At 42.1% G+C, this 18,743-nt stretch overlaps 1 protein-coding gene across 1 annotated transcript; it reads right to left on the bottom strand.

The window, feature by feature from the left end:
* Window positions 1-3,085: 3,085 nt before the first annotated feature.
* Window positions 3,086-13,006, bottom strand: UBE2A (ubiquitin conjugating enzyme E2 A). Its single transcript, XM_004092669.3, has 6 exons — window positions 12,724-13,006; window positions 12,498-12,578; window positions 12,080-12,105; window positions 5,916-6,005; window positions 4,837-4,925; window positions 3,086-4,381 (listed from the first exon to the last, which is right to left on the bottom strand). Exons 1-6 carry the CDS (start codon window positions 12,765-12,767, stop codon window positions 4,253-4,255), a joined length of 459 nt encoding a protein of 152 aa, XP_004092717.1. The 5' UTR covers window positions 12,768-13,006; the 3' UTR covers window positions 3,086-4,252.
* Window positions 13,007-18,743: the final 5,737 nt, after the last annotated feature.

The raw sequence follows: 18,743 nt of genomic DNA, 5'->3' as shown, positions 1-18,743 counted from the left end.
GTTTGTCTAGGTGAGTCCAACAGAACAGAATATTAAGGTAGTTACAGTTAGGAAGGCTCCCAAATAATTCCGCCAAGTAGATACAAATTTGGTTACCGGATTTGAGGGGCCAGATTGCCTAACTTCTTAGGATCTGTGATACTGATACAGAATTAGAGCAAAATCACCTAACTTGCTTGAGGATAAAATGTTGAGAATGGCGTTGGCATGAATGAGCTGCTGACAAGCTTGCTGTTGTTCCATTTTTGTCCCCTTTCAGTTGGTTACTGTATTTTCCCTTTCTTTGAAATATATATATATATATATATATATATATATATTTTTTTTTTTTTTGAGACGGAGTCTCGCTCTGTTGCCCAGGCTGGAGTGCAGTGGCGTGATCTCAGCTCACTGCAAGCTCCGCCTCCCGGGTTCACGCCATTCTCCTGCCTCAGCCTCCTGAGTAGCTGGGACTACAGGCGCCCGCCACCACACCCGGCTAATTTTTTTGTATTTTTAGTAGAGACGGGGTTTCACCGTGTTAGCCAGGATGGTCTCGATCTCCTGACCTCGTGATCCGCCTGCCTCGGCCTCCCAGAGTGCTAGGATTACAGGCGTGAGCCACCGCACCCTGCCGAAATGTAGTCATTCTTAACTCAGTAACCTTCCTATAAAATCTGTACAGGTACATGAGCAATTTCAAATTTTATTTGGATTAAGTGTTTTTTACACTGAGGAACTGTTCATTTTATATCTAGCTTTTAGTCTCACAGATCTACTTTTTGGATTTTTTTCCTCCCCTTTGATTGCAAAATGAATGGCAATATCATGCACTTTGTTGGGATTCTTTTTTAGTAGTATACAATGCATTCTCTTTGCTATGAGTAACCCCTGAAGCTGGAGATGGGTCCTAAATAAAGGATTCTAATTGCAGTTTTGGTTCTTCATCATACCTCCTTCCCCACATCAGCACGTGCAGAATTGGAAAGTTCAAACCTGACTGCCATTTGAAAAAGGGAACTTGCAAATTTGTTTTCGTTAACTTTGTTACCAACACATGTAGCCTACGGTGTTAAAAATTTTAAAGGGAGAAACAGGCAATTAGCATGAAATGTTCAAATGAATGGTTTGTGGTGCCTTTGACCATGCATATGTTGTTTTGGGAGGTCAGCTTGTTGGCTCTGTTGTAAGGTTTTAAACGGATTATCCTATGAAAGAGACTGGGTATCGTGTTTCTCAGGAGGTGTACAAAAGAAAACAGGTATTAAATCTGACCATTCTGAGTCTCGCCTTACATTTTTTCAGGTATGATTAACAGTGTCAATATTTAAAGCACTCAGCCACATAGCAGGATGAAAAAGTTAATGTAAAACTAATCCACCAAATAGAAAAATTTAATGTGGTTCTACTTTGAAGCAGAAATGGACTTGAGGGAAAATATTAAGCAAATTTAAGGACATTGCTCCTAGGTGAAACAATCCAAGTAATGTAATTAGTGCAGATTGTACTCTTCCATACTGAGGCTTCAAGTACCATGTCTTAAAAGATGAGTGAGATACATGTGTCATAAGGACTTAACTTCATTTAGCCCCATCCACCCAACCAAACAAGTACCAAGAGGCCGGACGCGGTGGCTCACGCTTGTAATCCCAGCACTTTGGGAGGCCGAGGCGGGCGGATCACGAGGTCAGGAGATCGAGACCACGGTGAAACCCCGTCTCTACTAAAAATACAAAAAATTAGCTGGGCGTGGTGGCGGGCGCCTGTAGTCCCAGCTACTCGGAGAGGCTGAGGCAGGAGAATGGCGTGAACCCGGGAGGCGGAGCTTGCAGTGAGCCGAGATTGCGCCACTGCACTCCAGCCTGAGTGACAGAGCGAGACTCCGTCTCAAAAAAAAAAAAAAAAAAAAAAAAAAAAAAAAAAAAAAAAAAAACCAAGTACCAAGAGGTGGTAGTTTTTACAAAGTCATTGTCCTTACCTCTTTCAAATGAGATTGGTTGCTCCTCACAAGAAAGCAGTTTTGTTTAATCAAAATGATTGAGGATACCTGTACTCCCAAACTACATAGGATTTAAAATACCATCTAGGCCGGGCACGGTGGCTCAGGCTTGTAATCCCAGCACTTTGGGAGGCTGAGGCGGATGGATCATGAGGTCAGGAGTTTAAGACCAGCCTGGCCAACACAGTGAAACCCTGTCTCTACTAAAAATACAAAAATTAGCTGGGCATGGTGGCGAGCGCCTGTAATCCCAGCTACTTGGGAGGCTGAGGCAGGAGAATCGTTTGAACCCAGGAGGCAGAGGTGGCAGTGAGCCAAAATTGCACCACTGCACTCCAGTCTGGGTGACAGAGCTAGACTCCATCTCAGGAAAAAAAAAAAAAAATCTAATTAATAGTTTGGTACTGTTTGTTTTTGAGCTAGGGCTTTTAAAGAGGTTGTGTGTCAGGATCAACAAGTTAGATCTTGGTCTCTGAGGGTACTGATAAATATCTAGGTTGGTTTATCCCTGCTCCCACCCCCCATAACTTCATTCCCTTGATTGATTATAATGTATACTGAGGTAACTTTATTTAATAATTTTACATTGTTAAATTTTTTTTTTTGAGAGGAAGTCTCACTCTGTCACCAGGCTGGAGTGCAGTAGCGCGATCTTGGCTCACTGCAACCTCTGCCTCCTGGGTTCAAGCAATTCTCCTGCCTCAGCCTCCCAAGCAGCTGGGACTACAGGGGCATGCCACCACGCCTGGCTAATTTCTTTCTATTTTTAGTAGAGACAGGGTTTCACCGTGTTAGCCAGGATGGTCGATCTTCTGACCTCATGATCTGCCCGCCTCGGCCTCCCAAAGTGCTGAGATTACAGGCGTGAACCACCGTGCCCAGCAACATATTCTGTTAATATATTTAAAAAGCATTACCACTTATGACTGGAAAGAAAACAAAGGTTCTCTCCAGAAGTATCTGTCTTGTCTTTTCCATTCCCAGAATGAGTATTTTTGCTTTTACCTTAATGTTTGAGGGGGGAAATGAGTAGATATGAGATCCCAGTAAGAAACCAATACAAAAAGTTTATACTGAGCTAAAAAAAAAAAAAAGATACCTTGACTATGAAATTTTAAGGTTATTTTTATTTACAACTTTTGAAAAATGTACATTTTTTTTACATGGGTTACTTGTGCAAAGTTAGATTTGGAAGTGATAAATGCATAAAAGGTGACAATAGAACATTAGACAAAACATTTACAAGCCTTGTCCCATACTGCTACTTAAAGGTACTATATATCTAGAAGTATAAATATCCAAAAAAAGATCGCAGACGTTGGCTTTAAGGTTGTCAGATGCTGAAAGGGAAGAAATTAAAGCATGCAGTAATAACTCAGGATTTGAGTGGAAAATAGTTTGCCACAGATATGCTATGCTCCCTTCCTTGAATTCATTAAAACTCTAAAATAAAGACGGACAATTGAATTTATTCACCTAGGGCAGCACTGATCCTTTAAAAAGATTAAAGGATCTCCAACTTTCCCTAGCTCACAAACTCATGATTGTTTCCATTCCTCTGCTCCCACACCTCTTTTAAAAAGCAAAAACCCAGAAGACCAATAATTCTGAAACTTAGCATGAGTGTGCCCAGTCAGCAGCTTGCAAAGAGAGGATGTGTCAGTTACTACAATTGCTGTACTCCTTTAGCTGAGTCCTTCAGCTTTCTCCTTCTTGCCAGTAAATACTATCTTGTAATTCATATGACTCAGATCTTAGTATCACAAGATTTTTAGCTCCCATTCTTCCTTCAAAATTGTTTACATGGATTTGTTTCTATTCTCTGTAGGCCATATTCCAAACACATTCACTTCTAAATCCAACACAAGTGAAGGACCGGCCAGGATGAAACACTTCAGCAATCATTTTGTTAAAAATAACATCCTGGTCATCAAGCTAAGCATAAGCACCTCTTGTATAACAATTTATCTTAAAAGCTTAAAGTACAATAATAAAAATAACTGCCTGAAAACTGGAAATGAAATACAACAGAAAAACTGAAGCATTAGTAATTTTTGCAAGTAACCCAGGTACAGTACATTTGATTTCATAGAGGGTGTTTTCTGATGTTTAAGGAGAGGGTAGAAGGGGTAGGAAAACTTGGCAAGGAAGATGGAAACAGCACAACAGCTATTTTGCTTTTAATAAAGTAAATGTAATGACAGGAGTAGGGAGGTGACAAACACATCAATATATATTTTTCTTATGGCCAGCTTCTTTAAACCGTACCCGGGGTCAACAATCGCGCCAGCTTTGTTCTACTATTGCAGAAACACGCTTTTCATATTCCCGTTTGTTCTCCTGGTACAGCTGAGCAGCCTGGCTGTTTGCTGGACTATTGGGATTGGGTTCATCCAATAGAGACTAAAGAGACAATTTTTTAAATGTCAGTTCCTTAATGCAAAACAACTATTTTATAAGGTAGTGACACTCAATTGAATTGTCCTAAGTACAGCTACATTTCTTGTCTTTAGCATACAAACCCAGAATTATATGAATCTGCTAGTAGCTAGGAAAATATATGTGGCTTTTTTTTTTTTTTTTTAAAGGAGATGGAGTCTCACTATGTTGCCCGGGCTGGTCTCAAACTCCTGAACTCAAGCAGTCCTCCCACCTTGGCCTGCCAAAGTGCTGAGGTTACAGGTGTGAGGGACTGCGCCTAGCTGACTTGGGTCTTAATGGTCTACTTTTCATCTATAAAACAAACAAGCTTTGACCAAAAATAAAAAGATCTATTACATTATGACTTTCCAAAACAATTCAATTGCTAATATAAACATATTAAAAGTTATAGTTCGTCACATTAAGGAAAAATTCACCTGTATGGATGTTAGAATGGAAGACACATCATAGGTTGGACTCCAACGGTTCTGAAGTATGTCCAGACATATACTACCATCTGCATAGACTAAGAACAAAGAAGTAGGTACATTAAACGTAACAAGACCACTAAGGTTTTAACATTATAGACAAAACAAAAATAGTCAAGAATACTTTGCTTTTGAAGTTTAAAAAGATTCCTATGTTGCTTCCCAGTTAACTGCCTGAAAAGATGAGTCATAACCACCACTAGTGAAATAATCAGGATGATCAGAGAATGTCAGATGTGATCAGTATAAAACTGGAAGATACTTAGTGTTCATCCTTTGGGAAAGGCTGCCCTATTATCCAGGAAATCAGAAACATTTTTGAACAGGGTCCCTAGCTATCCACAGATGTGGGAAATTCATTCCACCAAATTTGTAGGCTGTATCACCTATCTGAAATAACAAAAGATCACTCAGAGTTCACAAGATTTCATTTTGGCATAAAGATAAAAATATCTGATACCCTGAAAAATACTTCATTAACCTAAATAAAAGGCAAGCTGTTCTAGGCTTACTACTATTTTAAAAAGTGCAAAGTGGTAAGTTAGAATCACCTGTGGTGCTTTTCTGACATACCGTATGCCTGGCCCTCAACAACAGAATCCTATTCAGTAGGTTTGGAGTGGGGCGAAGGCATCTGTATTTTTAAAATGTTCCACAGTAATTCTGATATGCATCCAATGAAAACTAATTTTCTAAACGCTAGTGAAAATAATTACAACACAAGACTATCCCAATCTGGCCTAGCATTAAAAGGAAACCTCAAAAGCATCCTTCGTTTTGTTTAATAAGTAAATGACAAAGATCATCAAAATCAGGAGGCTCCCAGACTCCAAGCAAAGGGAAAATACCTCCAACTGCTTCAGTTCTAGGACAAGACAGCCACAGACAACCAAGAACAAGTTCAGCTTTCAGGAAGCAGCAAGCTGCCTAAACAAATACTCAGGCACCACAAAATACACAGGAAATGTGGAATACTCCATAATAAACACTATAGTAGTTTAAAACACTGTACTAAAAGTGATACTTGCCATTTGGATGGAACATCTTAGAGACAAATCTAACTGTAGGTGGTTTATTTGGATATTCTTCAGTGAATTCTATTGTAAGTTTAAATGTTCCTGTGGTTAGAAAAGAAAGATTTAAGAAAATGTATTTATCACTTTGTTCAGTAGTACTTTGTTTTTAATGCTATGTGGGTTTTTCCAAGTATTAAATAAAGCAAAGATACAGGGTAGAGAGGAGAGGCCAGGTAAGAAATACATCTCTAGGAATTGCTCTAAGAACTACTCAAATGTGATTTTTTGTTTTGCCATTATTTTCCCCCAAACGTGAAGACAGCCATCATAAACACCAAATTACTGCTTACAAGACTTTAGCCACTGTACATTTTGAAAACATCCTTAAAATAAGAAACTGGGCCCAAAATTTGGCCTTCTTCCTTTAGAAGACCAAAAGACCTCAAAGGCCTATTTTAGTCAGCTGCCATCTTAAACTCTCCAGTGATTTTTAAACAGACTAGAAAGAATGAAAGCACGAGGGTTCAAAAACCAATGCCAGAATACAAATCCATCATCAAGTTGTTTTTAAAATAAAAGGGAATAAGTATAAAAGTGTTCATACTGGTTCCTTTTCATGTCATAGTGACCCTATAATGAAAACTTAATTGAATTTAAGCCAGGAAAAACTTCATAGTCCCTCTCAGAAACCCTTAAGTATGGCTCATAAGGTACTTCACTATAAAATCAACTCAATTATTCACACATATGGAGGGAATTAATGGCAGAAATAATTTTAAAATCACATTTGGTTTAGATTGCATTCATGTTTCCAGCAAATTTATTTTTCTAATGTTTACGCTACTATTGAAATGAAATTATTTTTCTTAAATATATGTCAACCTAAGGTAGCAGGAGGCCCTAAAGCATAGTAGGTTATAAACTTACTTACAAGGCATGGACAAACTGGATCTCATTCAAGAATTGTAAGATGTGATCTGAAGAGATTATGCCCTTTAAAATATTATTTTCAATTGTTTGTTGAATAAATTCAAGAAAACAATTGAGCAATGTTTTTTCCTGACTGAAATCTGTTCAAGTAAACTTAAAAGAATCAGTTACTATATGGTATAAGGTGATGCGTGTTCCACTGTATTATTCTGGTCCATTTAACAAATTATTCTAAAACAACAGACCGTACTTCAGTGTATTTCTTACTGGTTCCTTCAGAGTTAGCAATTTATTTCCTTTTTGTTCTCCTTAAAAGGTTTATCACTGCTTAAGAAAAAGAGAGAAGACTATAATCATTCTAGGACTAGATCTGACCAAACAATATCAAGAAGTTTGTTTTTAGCAAGCTCATTGGAAACAATTTGCTAACAAAGCTGCCCTTAGTATCAACAAGTGTCTCAAAGCTTCATAATAATATAAAATGCAACATACAGAGACATATTCCTCAAACTATTGTTACTCCCTATTCTCTTTTCAAAGCCAGACCTGAAGATACTATGTATTATAACTAAGGAAAGAAAGTAAAATCTTATGGAATGGACAAACATATGCCCATTAGAAGTGCGGAAGTATGTCCATCAGAACATACTTCACCTTTATCACCACTTGGTCATAAATCTTCCTCTTTCTGAGGAAGAAAGCACAGTTCTTCCTTTTCAGTATTTATTGACATTATAATATGCAAGAAAAAGTGGGAATGTGTTTGAGTTCAAAACTTTGAGTCTCCTTATGTATTATGATCTCAAGTGTAAACACACTTGGATCAATGTTGCAATCTGACTAAATTATGGGTAAGAGACACTGCTCTAAAACTGGGCAGATGTAATAGCACATGGAGATCCCAGCTACTTTAAAACCATCACTAAATATGGTATCTAAAGGTAGTAAAGCAAGACATAGGGAAGCCATAAGCAAAAACAGTAAAAACATACTGGCTAAGAGCATGAGCTCTGCAGTCAGACAGGTCTGGGCCCAAGTCCTTGCTTTGGTACTTACTAGCTGTGAGACTTTGGGGAAGGTGTTCTCCTTGACTAAACCTTAAGTTCCTCATTTGTAAAATGAGATTAATAATAGTACCCACCATACAGCATTGTTGTGAGGTTTAAATGAGAGAAATATGCAGTGACACAAAGTTAAGTGCTCCAAAACCATGAGCAACTATTTTTGCTATAGTAATTCTAAAGTTTCACATCTCTAGACTCAGCTGAAGGAGGTAAAACTCAAAAATCAGAACTATCAGTAAGAAATATACAATTAAGGCATTCAGATATTAAACAGTACTTTTAGGTCTACATCAAACACTCACAGTTCAAAGCAAGTTGAGTACCTATATTGGTGGCTTACAAGTTCCTTGACTTGAGCTTTCTGCATACACTTGCCCAGAAGTTCAACTAGGTGATTACCTAGCTACCAAAGAAGTTAATCGCAAGTCTTTTAAAACAGTTCACTTAAAATCTTGAGAAGTGAAGCAACCTATTTATGTCTACTTGAATATAAATTAAGACTTAACCCAAATCTTATTCAAGGTACACATTAAAAAGAGGGTAAAAACTTCACACTTTTAGTCACATTAATCGGAACCTGTTTAGTATAACCTTCAATGTAATTTCTAAGCTCTAAAACAAATGTTAAGGGAATTTAAAATCCCAGAATTAGTATTATGCAGTCTGAGACTACAGCTTACCCTCTGAATATTTAGAAGGCTAGGCTTTAAAATAACTGAAAACTTAAGCCTCACCATTGTTGTACATAATGTATACTAATTTTGTTCATCTTCCCGAGGAGGCTAAGACATCGTAAGGAAAGTATCAATTAATCCATCTATACAGGGAGACCACCAAAATTACATAAACGTGTTAAGTGACTGGTGTATGGCAATAAGGAGTGATATGGTTGGACTAGAAGGGGTATATGTTCTGCCTAAAGACATTCACAAAGTCAAGTTTTGGAAAATACTATATTGGCCAAAGAAAACACACCTGCAGGTGTTTTCTGCCATTTGGCCACCAGTTTGTGACCCCTGAGAAGAAAGCAAAATACATATAACTTCAAAATTATTTTTGATGACTGAAAATCGATTTTTCAAGTAATATCCAAAACTCTTCATCATAGGATTTGTTTATCTTTAAAACACTCTTAGTGGACTTTAGAGATTCATTTTGAAAAAGATTTTATGACTCAGAAACATTTCCAAAAATTAAAAAAAAAATAAAAAAGATTTATACCCCAATTCTAAAGAACACATCTATTATGAAAAGCAAATACCAGTACCTTACCATGTCTATTAACAATTTTTAGATTATGTGATGAAGATTATATCCCATAACCTTTGTATTTGGCATGTATACCAAGATATTCTGATGAGGAAGCATTTCTCCCCAATGTTTTGGTAGTGTAAGCTCTTGAGAATATATTCCTCTTACTTCGAGTGTGTGAAGTTAAACCAAAATACCCTTAAGTGTTGCTTTTCTTAAGATTTCATCACTCTAACTAGGACCTGGTTGTTCCAGAAACTTCCATAACGAACGGTTTACAATGAAGCAAAAGTAGTTTTGAGGTTCTTAATTAATAACATAATACATTGGAAACAGCAAAATCAACTATGCTACTTATCCCTAATCAGTCTTTTCTCTAACTGTAAATTCCCCAACTATAAATAAAGGATATTCAAAAAATGGTTAAGGCTGGGCACGGCAGCTCATGCCTGTAATCATAGCACTTTGGGAGGCCGAGGTGGGTGGATCACCTCAGGTCAGGAGTTCGAGACCAGCCTGGCCAACATAGTGAAACCCCCCTCTCTACTAAAAACACAAAAATTAGCTGGGCATGGTGGTAGGTGCCTGTAATCCCAGCTACTCGGGAGGCTGAGGCAGAAGAATTGCTTGAACCTGGGAGGCAGAGGTTGCAGTGAGCTGAGCTCGTGCCACTGCACTCCAGCCTGGGCGACAAGAGCAAAACTCCGTCTCAAAAAAAAAAAGCTAAATTTTTTTGGGGGGGAAACACAGGCCACAGTGTTCCAGACACCTGAGGAAGCATCCATGGGTAGCAGACTGTTCAACAGAACAAATCAGCCTGAGTAATTAATTTCAGTAATGCTAGGATGGAGATACACATCATCAAAAATAGAACCAGTAATGTCAAAGGTGACAGTCCTGGTAGATAATGGACTCCATAAGTACCTTTTCAATTCATACCACTTAAGAGAAGCACCCTTGAAATATTTAGGTAGCCAATCCCCAGCAAAATGATGTACTATTAATAAAGCTGTGCCCATCATAAAACAGAGTAAGACAAGGAAAAAAGAAGCCAATGAAAACAAGGCCTACTAGGGCTAAAGCAAATACACAGTTAATCTGTACATTTAAAGCTCAGGTATAAAGAACTAGTGCTGGCCGGGTGCGGTGGCTCAAGCCTGTAGTCCCAGCACTTTGGGAGGCCAAGGCGGGTGGATCCCAAGGTCAGGAGTTTGAGACCAGCCTGGCCAACGTGGTGAAACCCCATCTCTACTAAAGATACAAAAAATTAGCCAGGCGCGGTGTCGCGCACCTGTAATCCCAGCTACTCAGGAGGCTGAGGCAGGAGAATCGCTTGAACCTAGGAGGTGGAGGTTGCAGTGAGCCGAGATCACGCCATCGCACTCCAGCCTGGGTGACAGGGCGCAACTCCGTCTCAAAAAAAAAAAAAAAAAAACAAAAAAAACTAGTGCCAGTCTGGTAGAGGAAAATTAAATCTAGCTATAGTTTCTTGCTACAGTTCAAATGATTAACCACGCCACAGTAGTATGCCCTTACAATCACTGTCTCTTGCTGTCATTTCTTTCCTTTGCAGCCCTGAAGAGTAATGATATTTACCCAGGGGGTAAAGGTAAAGAGGAAGCTAAAAATATTCAGGTAACTGTCCACAGTTTCCTGGGGAAATCTAAGTACTTGAGATGAATTACAGACTTAGTTGATATTGACTTACCTCACAACATTTTGTGGACTGGTAGCATCAAAAAGCAATCCGGCTCAGCAACATAAGTATGTATTAAGTAGTTTGCAAAAAACGTTTTTGTTCCCACCTTCAAACTGAAGTGTGTGTGTGTATAAATGCTATGTGACCGAAGGAAATCATTGAGGAAAAAAATAACAGAAAGATCCTTTTCCTTTTTTTAAAAAACCTCAAATATTAAAGAATTTCATGAGTTCAAATACTTTAATCATCCTTTAAATGTATTAAACTTTCAAAAAACAACCATACACACACACAACTGAGTGTAGAACTATCAATGTCATTTTTCTGGTTGTGATAGGGTCTAGTCACTCAAGATGTAACCAAACGGGAGGGTTTGGGGAGAGGACTGGGTTAAGGGTATAAAGGGTGTCTCTATTATTTCTTGCAACTGCATATGAATCTATAATTATCTAAAATCAGAAAGTTTTTAAAAAGCAATTTACATGTTTTTAAAAGTTAAACCTAAATCAATTAAAAATTATGTACCTACTGGTACATGTAGTACTTTCAAGTAGGCAGGACACTGATCAAAAGGGTACATTAAGGCTAACTTCAATTGTGAAGCTGCTTTGAAATTACTGATCATAACGTCTTGATGAAAGCACACACTGCAAATTCACTTAAAAATAAGAAAGAATACTGTACTCAAATGAGGCATTTAAGACCATCTTAGAGCAGTGAGGCTGACAGGCATTCAATGTCAGACTGCAGAAACCAGACAGTTGTATGCAAGGGATTCTCGCATCCACTCAACATCCAACACACATCTACCAAGCACCTGCTGAACACAATTCCTGCCCTTGGGGTAGAATTCTGAACCAGATGGTCTCTGGGGTCTCTGCTGACTATCAGCAACTGGTTGGGTTTATACTAATTCAGTGATGGAGGGCTGAATTTAGCAGAATCATAGCCCAAGCCTCAAAAATCCTTAATACCAGTGCTATGATTGCTCCTTTTAAAAAGTGACTGCCTTACCCAGATTTTTTTTTAAGAAAGCAAGAAGAAAGGTGCAGTTCTAGTCAAGCATACAATATCCAGAACAACCAGCCACACACTGCATTCCACTCAAGCCTTTAGCAGACAGAGACTAGGCAGAGGCAGGTTCCTAAGCAGGAGACACTTCCAGGATGACTGGGAACCCTTTCCCCCGATGACCAGGCTCCTGAAAAGTGGGTAAAGAAACTCTCTCTTACCATCCTCAAACGGGGTCCCTTCAGGCCTGCAACACAGAGAAAAATGGTCAGTTCCACTTAAGGGGCCCCCTTCTCCCTGCCTCATCTGAGATGCCTATCCCGAGCTCTGCTATCTCCAGCACTGCTGCCGGGGTCGGAAGCCACTACAAATGGATGTCCCGGGCTCACAGACACAGGGCAAACCGCCGCGCCTAACCGCCACCACTCCCCGCCCCGCCCCCCTAGAACCCCAAGCGGTTCCCCCTGGCAGCGGGAACTGAGCTAATCGAGGCACAGGCTCCGGGGAGGCGCCTAGGCCCAGCCAGACCCAAACATTTTCCCCTACCCCGTCGGCCTCCGCGGGGGGCCCGCCCCGGAGCGCAGACCGAGGCAGCTCGCGTCCCCAGTTCTCTCGCCACCGCCACGAACGCAGACTCACCCGAAAATGACCGCGTTCCACACCATTATGTTGTTCTCGGACGGAGCCCCGCTGACTCCGGCTGGAGGATCCTCCTGCAACCTTCGGGAAGACAGACAGGGGTCCCCCTAGGCCGGCACTGGCGCCCGCTCCCGGCCGCTCCCCAGCCCTCCCCGCCCGGCGCGCCTCGGGACCCGCCCTGTGCTCCGGCTCGCAACCCCCGGCCTCGGCCGTCCCCTCGGTTTACCTCTTGAAGTCCCGCATGAGGCGCCGCCGAGCCGGGGTGGACATGTCGCGAGCGGGGTCAGGGGTGGGGCATACACTGGGGTCTCGGGTTCCCGCGGCGGGCGACGAGGCCGAGGAGGCTGGAGAAGCCGGGGAAGGGGAGGCGGAAGCACCCAGGGGAACCGCGCTGCCTCTCCGAAGTCGAGGGTCGGTCTGGCGCCGGCTAAGCACCACCCCAGTGTAGACGGGGGCTGAACCAACCTGAGAGCAGAGAGAGGGGGGTGGAACGTCGAGCGCCGGACAGGCCGTACCAAGACGGGGCGGGGGGTGCGCGAGGAAAGTTGCTTATGTCATTAAAGCCCCGCGGGAGGCCGGGGGCGGGGCCGCGAGCGCAGAGGCGTAGGGTACGCCGGAGCCCTGGGCGCTGGAGGAGCTCGTGGTGGAACGGGGTCCATCCCCACCTGCTAATTCTAAGGCAAACCCTGGGAAGTTTTCGGCTTTTTTTCTTTTTCTCTTTTTTTCTTCTTTTTTTTCTTTTTCTATTCTTTTTTGTTTGTTTTGTGACCAGATCATTCATGAAAGCGCGCACTGTGCCCAGGGAGGAGAGGGGAGAAGTTTGGAACTCCCAAACTAGAGGACGAAGGAGTGGGCGGAGGTAAAACCGGTTCTCAAAAACCAGCAACTCTAGGGTGCGCAACCCCTGCGGACACCGGAGACTGGGGTCGGAGGGTTGGGGAGCGGGGTGATTGGTTAAAATCACGGAAAATCAAAAGAATAAATCGGCCTTGACTACGACGGGGGGGCGGGGCGGGGCTGTGGGATTGAATGCAGGATTGCGCGCTCAACGTTTAGGCCAATGATCACCCCAGGGCAGAATGAAATGGTGTTGTCTGTCCTGTGGGAGGGAATGGGAGCTTAAGGCACGCAGAGTAGGGTTTTGCTTTTTTTGTTTTGTTTTGTTTTGGGCACTCACAATTTGGCTCTGGAACCACATTTCCCCTTGGTAGTTCAGCAAGCCAAGCGGCTATTTATGTTCAGATGAGTCCAAGGTATGAGACTATCCGACTGCAGGGAGTTGCAAGGACAGTGGGTCTGAAGTAAAAGGAACGTGGAAAAGCTGCAGGTTGCAGGAAGAGTCACAGTCCGTGGACCTGCAAAAGCAATAACAGTTTTAAAGGATAATTTTTAAAGGTCAACCCAAAATAACTTAGAAGATAGGCATAATACACATTTAAAAATTATTGAAAATAGGAGAAAGGTAGGTTTGGGTTAAGTCATCAAGAGTTTCGAATGCCAAGCTAATGGATTCCTTGGAAGTCCATTGAGCAGGGAAGTGACATCGTTAGAGCTGTGCTTATCAGAGATTGGTCTCAAGAGAGCAGGCAGGAGACTCTTGCAGTATCTAGGTGCGAGATACTGAACCAGGCAGTGACAATAAAGGCGAGTGGGATATGAATGAATGGGGAGGACTTGGCAACAGGTTGAATATGGAGGCAAGAGAGAGGAAGGAGTCAACAGTGGCTGAAACTCTAAGCCCCAAGATAACTGGGGATTTGAAGGTGCCATTAACAGAATTACAGAATAGAGAGAGGGGGACAAGTTTGGGAGAGGAAATTTTGGGTGGGACTTACTGAGTTCATGGGACTGGTGAGACATCCCCGTGAAGATGTCCAGAAGATATCAGATGTGCAGGAATTTGTTTCTAACATGAGAAGCAGGAGGCACTTGACAATGGTAGTGATTCTAGCTGCTGCTTAACAACAGGTACTTTCATGGTCAAGGATTTCTATCTCCCATTAACTCCAACATATCAGTTAAGGCAAGTCTCCCTAATAGCATCACATTATGGCTGTAGTAGGAAGGGGGTACAAAAATTTAAAAAAAAACTTTTTTTCCTCTCATCTAGGAACTTGCAGTCTACTAACACACACATACACACATATGAAATCAACAAAAGCAAGATCTACAAAAGCAAATATATTCGTTTTCATCACTGCTTAACAAATTCTAGGTTGTTGGCCAAGCCCAGTTCATTGCAGTTGTAAGACTTTGGTCCCTATTTCCTTACTAGCTGCCACCTGGGAACTACTCTCAGCTCCTAGAGGCCGCCTGCATTCCTTGCCAAGTGGCCTACTCCATCTTCGAAGTCATCAACAGAGGATTTCTCTCCCACCACATCCCTCTCACTCTTTGAATCTTCTTTTCAGGAAGAGCACAGTCTACTTTAAAGGCTTATCAGATTATGTCAGGCCCACCCCATGGATGATCTCCCTATCTTAAAAACATCTAATTTGGGACCTTTACTACGTCTGCTAAATTTTGTCACTGCAGAACCTAGATTAGTATTTCATTTAATAACTGGGAGAAAGTGTGTGTATATACCAAGGACCAAGAATCTTAGGGGAGGGTAGCATCTTAGAAGTCTGCCTACGACAGCAACAGCAGAACCAGAACGGTTTCACGTTTCTTTTTTTTTTTTTTTTTTTTTTTTTTTTTTCAGATTTTGGAATTATTTGCATTATGAAAGTTTCAGGTTTTGGAGCATTTGGGATTTTGGATTTTCAGATTTGAGATCCTCAACTTGTAGAAGTATATGAAACCACAGATGCTGAGAGATTGCACAGCAGAGGAATCGTCATTCTAGAGGGATCAGGACAAGCTTCCTGAAATGGGTGTATTTCAATTTTGTTTCAAAAGAGATGAAAGTGGAGATTGAGAACGAAGAACTTAAGCAGTTTATATGGGGGCAATGGCACAGACAAGGGCATGGAGCTAAACCCATGGGCAGATGAGCTTGGCTAATGGACAGGTTCTTGGCTGGGGAATGGTGAGACCTCAGCTAGGAAAAGTGAGGGTGACAGAAGTTGAATAAATGCCCTCAAATGCGAGAATGGGGAATTTAGTCAGCTTTTATAGGTGTTTGAGCATGAGAGAGATGTATTGAAAATATCCTGGCTGGGCTTGGTGGCTCACGCCTGTAATCCCAGCACTTTAGGAGGCCGAGGCGGGCAGATCACGAGGTCGGGAGATCGAGACCATCCTGGCTAACACGGTGAAACCCCATCTCCACTAAAAATACAAAAAATTATCCGGGCATGGTGGAGGGCGCCTGTAGTCCCACCTACTCCGGAGGCTGAGGCAGGAGAATGGCGTGAGCCCCGGAGGCAGAGCTTGCAGTGAGCCAAGATCGCGCCACTGCACTCCAGCCTGGGCGACAGAGTGAGACTCTGTCTCAAAAAAAAAAAAAAAAAAAAAAAAGAAAATATCCTTTTGAGGCCAGGCATGGTGGCTCACGCCTATAATCCCAGCACTTGGGAGGCCGAGGCAGGTAGATCACCTGAGTTCAGGAGTTCAAGACTAACCTGGCCAACATGGGGAAACCCCATCTCTACTAAAAATACAAAAAAATTAGCTGGGCGTGGTGGCGAGGACCTGTAGTCCGAGCTACTCGGGAGGCTGAGACAGAAGAATCGCTGGAACCCAGGAGGCGGAGGTTGCAGTGAGTGGAGATCATGCCACTACACTCCAGCCTGGGCATTAGAACCAGACAAAAAAAAAAAAAAAAAAAAGAAAAAGAAAATATCCTATTAAGAATTGGCATGTACCGTACTGGAAAGTATGAAAGGGACTGAGAAGCTCCTGCTACTGGATATACATGTCTGAAATTTATTGAAGGATATAGATGTATGTAAGTTTGTTGCAAGCTTGTCTGTTTTTTGAAACCCCCTTTCTCTTCTTTTCTTGGACTACATAATCAAGAAAACTAAGGGCTGGGCTCAGTGGCTCAAGCCTGCAATCCCAGCACTTGGGGAGGCCAAGTGGATCACCTGAGGTCAGGAGTTTGAGAGCAGCCTGACCAACATGGAGAAACCCCATCTCTACTAAAAATACAAAATTAGCCGGACATGGTGGTGCATGCCTATAATCCCAGCTATTCTGGAGGCTGAGGCAGGAGAATTGCTTGAACCCGGGAGGCGGAGGTTACAGGGAGCCAAGATTGCACCATTGCACTCCAGCCTGGGCAACAAGAGTGAAACTCCGTCTCAGAAAACAAAACACAAACAAACAAAAAAAAACTCAGGAGCATGACCCAAACAGTTGGAAGCCCCCTGGCACCTGCATGGGAGTAGCATTCTCTGACTAAGGAATGAAACTGCATTGCAGGAACACCGTGCCCCCACATTCCTCAGCAGAAGCAGGGTTGTCATAGCAAGCAGCGATACAGAAGATTGTTTTCCAGCATGATGATTATCAGGCTAGAACATACTAACTATAGCACAGTTTGGCCAAGCATTCTTTCTACCCTTTTATCACCTTGACATCTTGAAGAAATACCCTCTTCGCAGCCAAGCACCACCCCTACCCAAGAGCAGGGGTCCAGAAAGGACAAGTCTTCTCAATTTAAAGAAAAGTGGGCTGGGCACAGTGGCTCATGCCTGTAATCCCAGCATTTTGGGAGGTGGAGGTGGGAGGATCACTTGAAGTGAGGAGTTTGAGATCAGTCCCGGCAAAACTGCAAGACTTGTCTCAAAAAAACCAAAAAAATTGTGAGATTTCATTCATGAAGATTTCAACGTGAAAAATAGGTTTTTATTTTCCTGAAGTATTTTGGGTTAGGAGAAGAGACGAAATTAAAGACCATTTCTTGCCTTATCAGGCTGTAAGTTTGTATTTCTGTTATCCAGTGAAGGCAAAGGACTTTTATTTTCCTACGGTTTTCACCTCTGTTGATAAAATTTAGTACAAACAGCAACAAAGCACCAACAGAAAATAAAATCGAAAGGTATTTCTTGACTCAAATAATCTCAGAAAATATTTCAAGAGAATCACTTTTAGGAAGCAACAGTTAGCAAAGTGCGTGCTCTTGCTCTTGACAACTTGTAGTATGTTGTTCATCTTCAGCCTCTAGGACATAAGTTGGGGGGGGGAAGAGAGAGAGAGAGACAAAGAGATTGGGATGGAGGGAGGGGAATTTCAAAGCTGAGGGAAATGGGGAAATTAAGGCCTTGAAAATGGGATTTCAGGCCGGGCACAGTGGCTCACGCCTGTAATCCGAGCACTTTGGGAGGCCGAGGCGAGCGGATCACCTGAGGTCAGGCGTTTGAGACCAGCCTGGCCAACATGGCGAAATCCTGTCTCTACTAAAAATACAAAAAATTAGCTAAGCTTGGTGGTGCGGGCCTGTAATCCCAGCTACCTGGAAGGCTGAGGCAGAAGAATCACTGGAACCTGGGAGGCGGAGGCTGCAGTGAGCAGAGATCACGCCACTCACTACACTCCAGACTGGGTGACAGAGCCAGACTCTGTCTCAAAAAAAAAAAAAGGATTTCACTACCTGCTAAATTACTGAATCAAAGAAAACAAAGGCATGGTGTGGTATGCTGAATAATGCACAACCCTGCCCCCTCCGCCCCCACCCCCCCCAGATCTCCATTTCCTTTATCTCTGTAACTGGTGAATATGTTACCTTACATAGCAAAAGGGACTTTGCAGATGTGATTAAATTAAGAATCTTGACATGGGGATATTATCCTGGATTAAAGGGGTGGGCCTGAGGCAATCACACCAGTCCTTATACGAAAGATGAAGTAGGAGTCAAAGAGGAGGCCATGTGATGACTGAAGCAGAGACTGGAGTGATGTGGCCACCAGTGAAGGAGCCAAAGTATGTCTGCAGTAGGAGTGGGAAGGGGCAAAAGATGGAAGCCTGAAGCCCCAGAAGCAATCAGACCTGCTGACACCTTGACTTTAGACCGCTGATATTGGTTTTGGACTTCTGATGTCCAAAACTCTAAGATAATAAATTTGTGTTGTCTTAAGCCACCAAGTTTGTGGTAACTTGTTACAGCAGTAATATGAAACTAATACACATGTCTACCATGTTGTACATGGGAATTCAATCAAACTAGCCACATCCACCAGACCAGGGCTCAGCAAACTACAGCCAAATCTAACCTGCCATTATTTGTCTATGGCCTACAAACTAAGAATGGCTTTCTATATTCTTAAACGGTTGAAAAAAGTCAAAAAATTTAATAATATT

Source organism: Nomascus leucogenys, chromosome X, assembly GCF_006542625.1.
Source record: "Nomascus leucogenys isolate Asia chromosome X, Asia_NLE_v1, whole genome shotgun sequence".
In the NCBI taxonomy this organism is placed as follows: domain Eukaryota; kingdom Metazoa; phylum Chordata; class Mammalia; order Primates; family Hylobatidae; genus Nomascus; species Nomascus leucogenys.
Note: the sequence above shows the minus strand (reverse complement) of the source record. Positions and strands in the feature narration are given on the sequence as shown.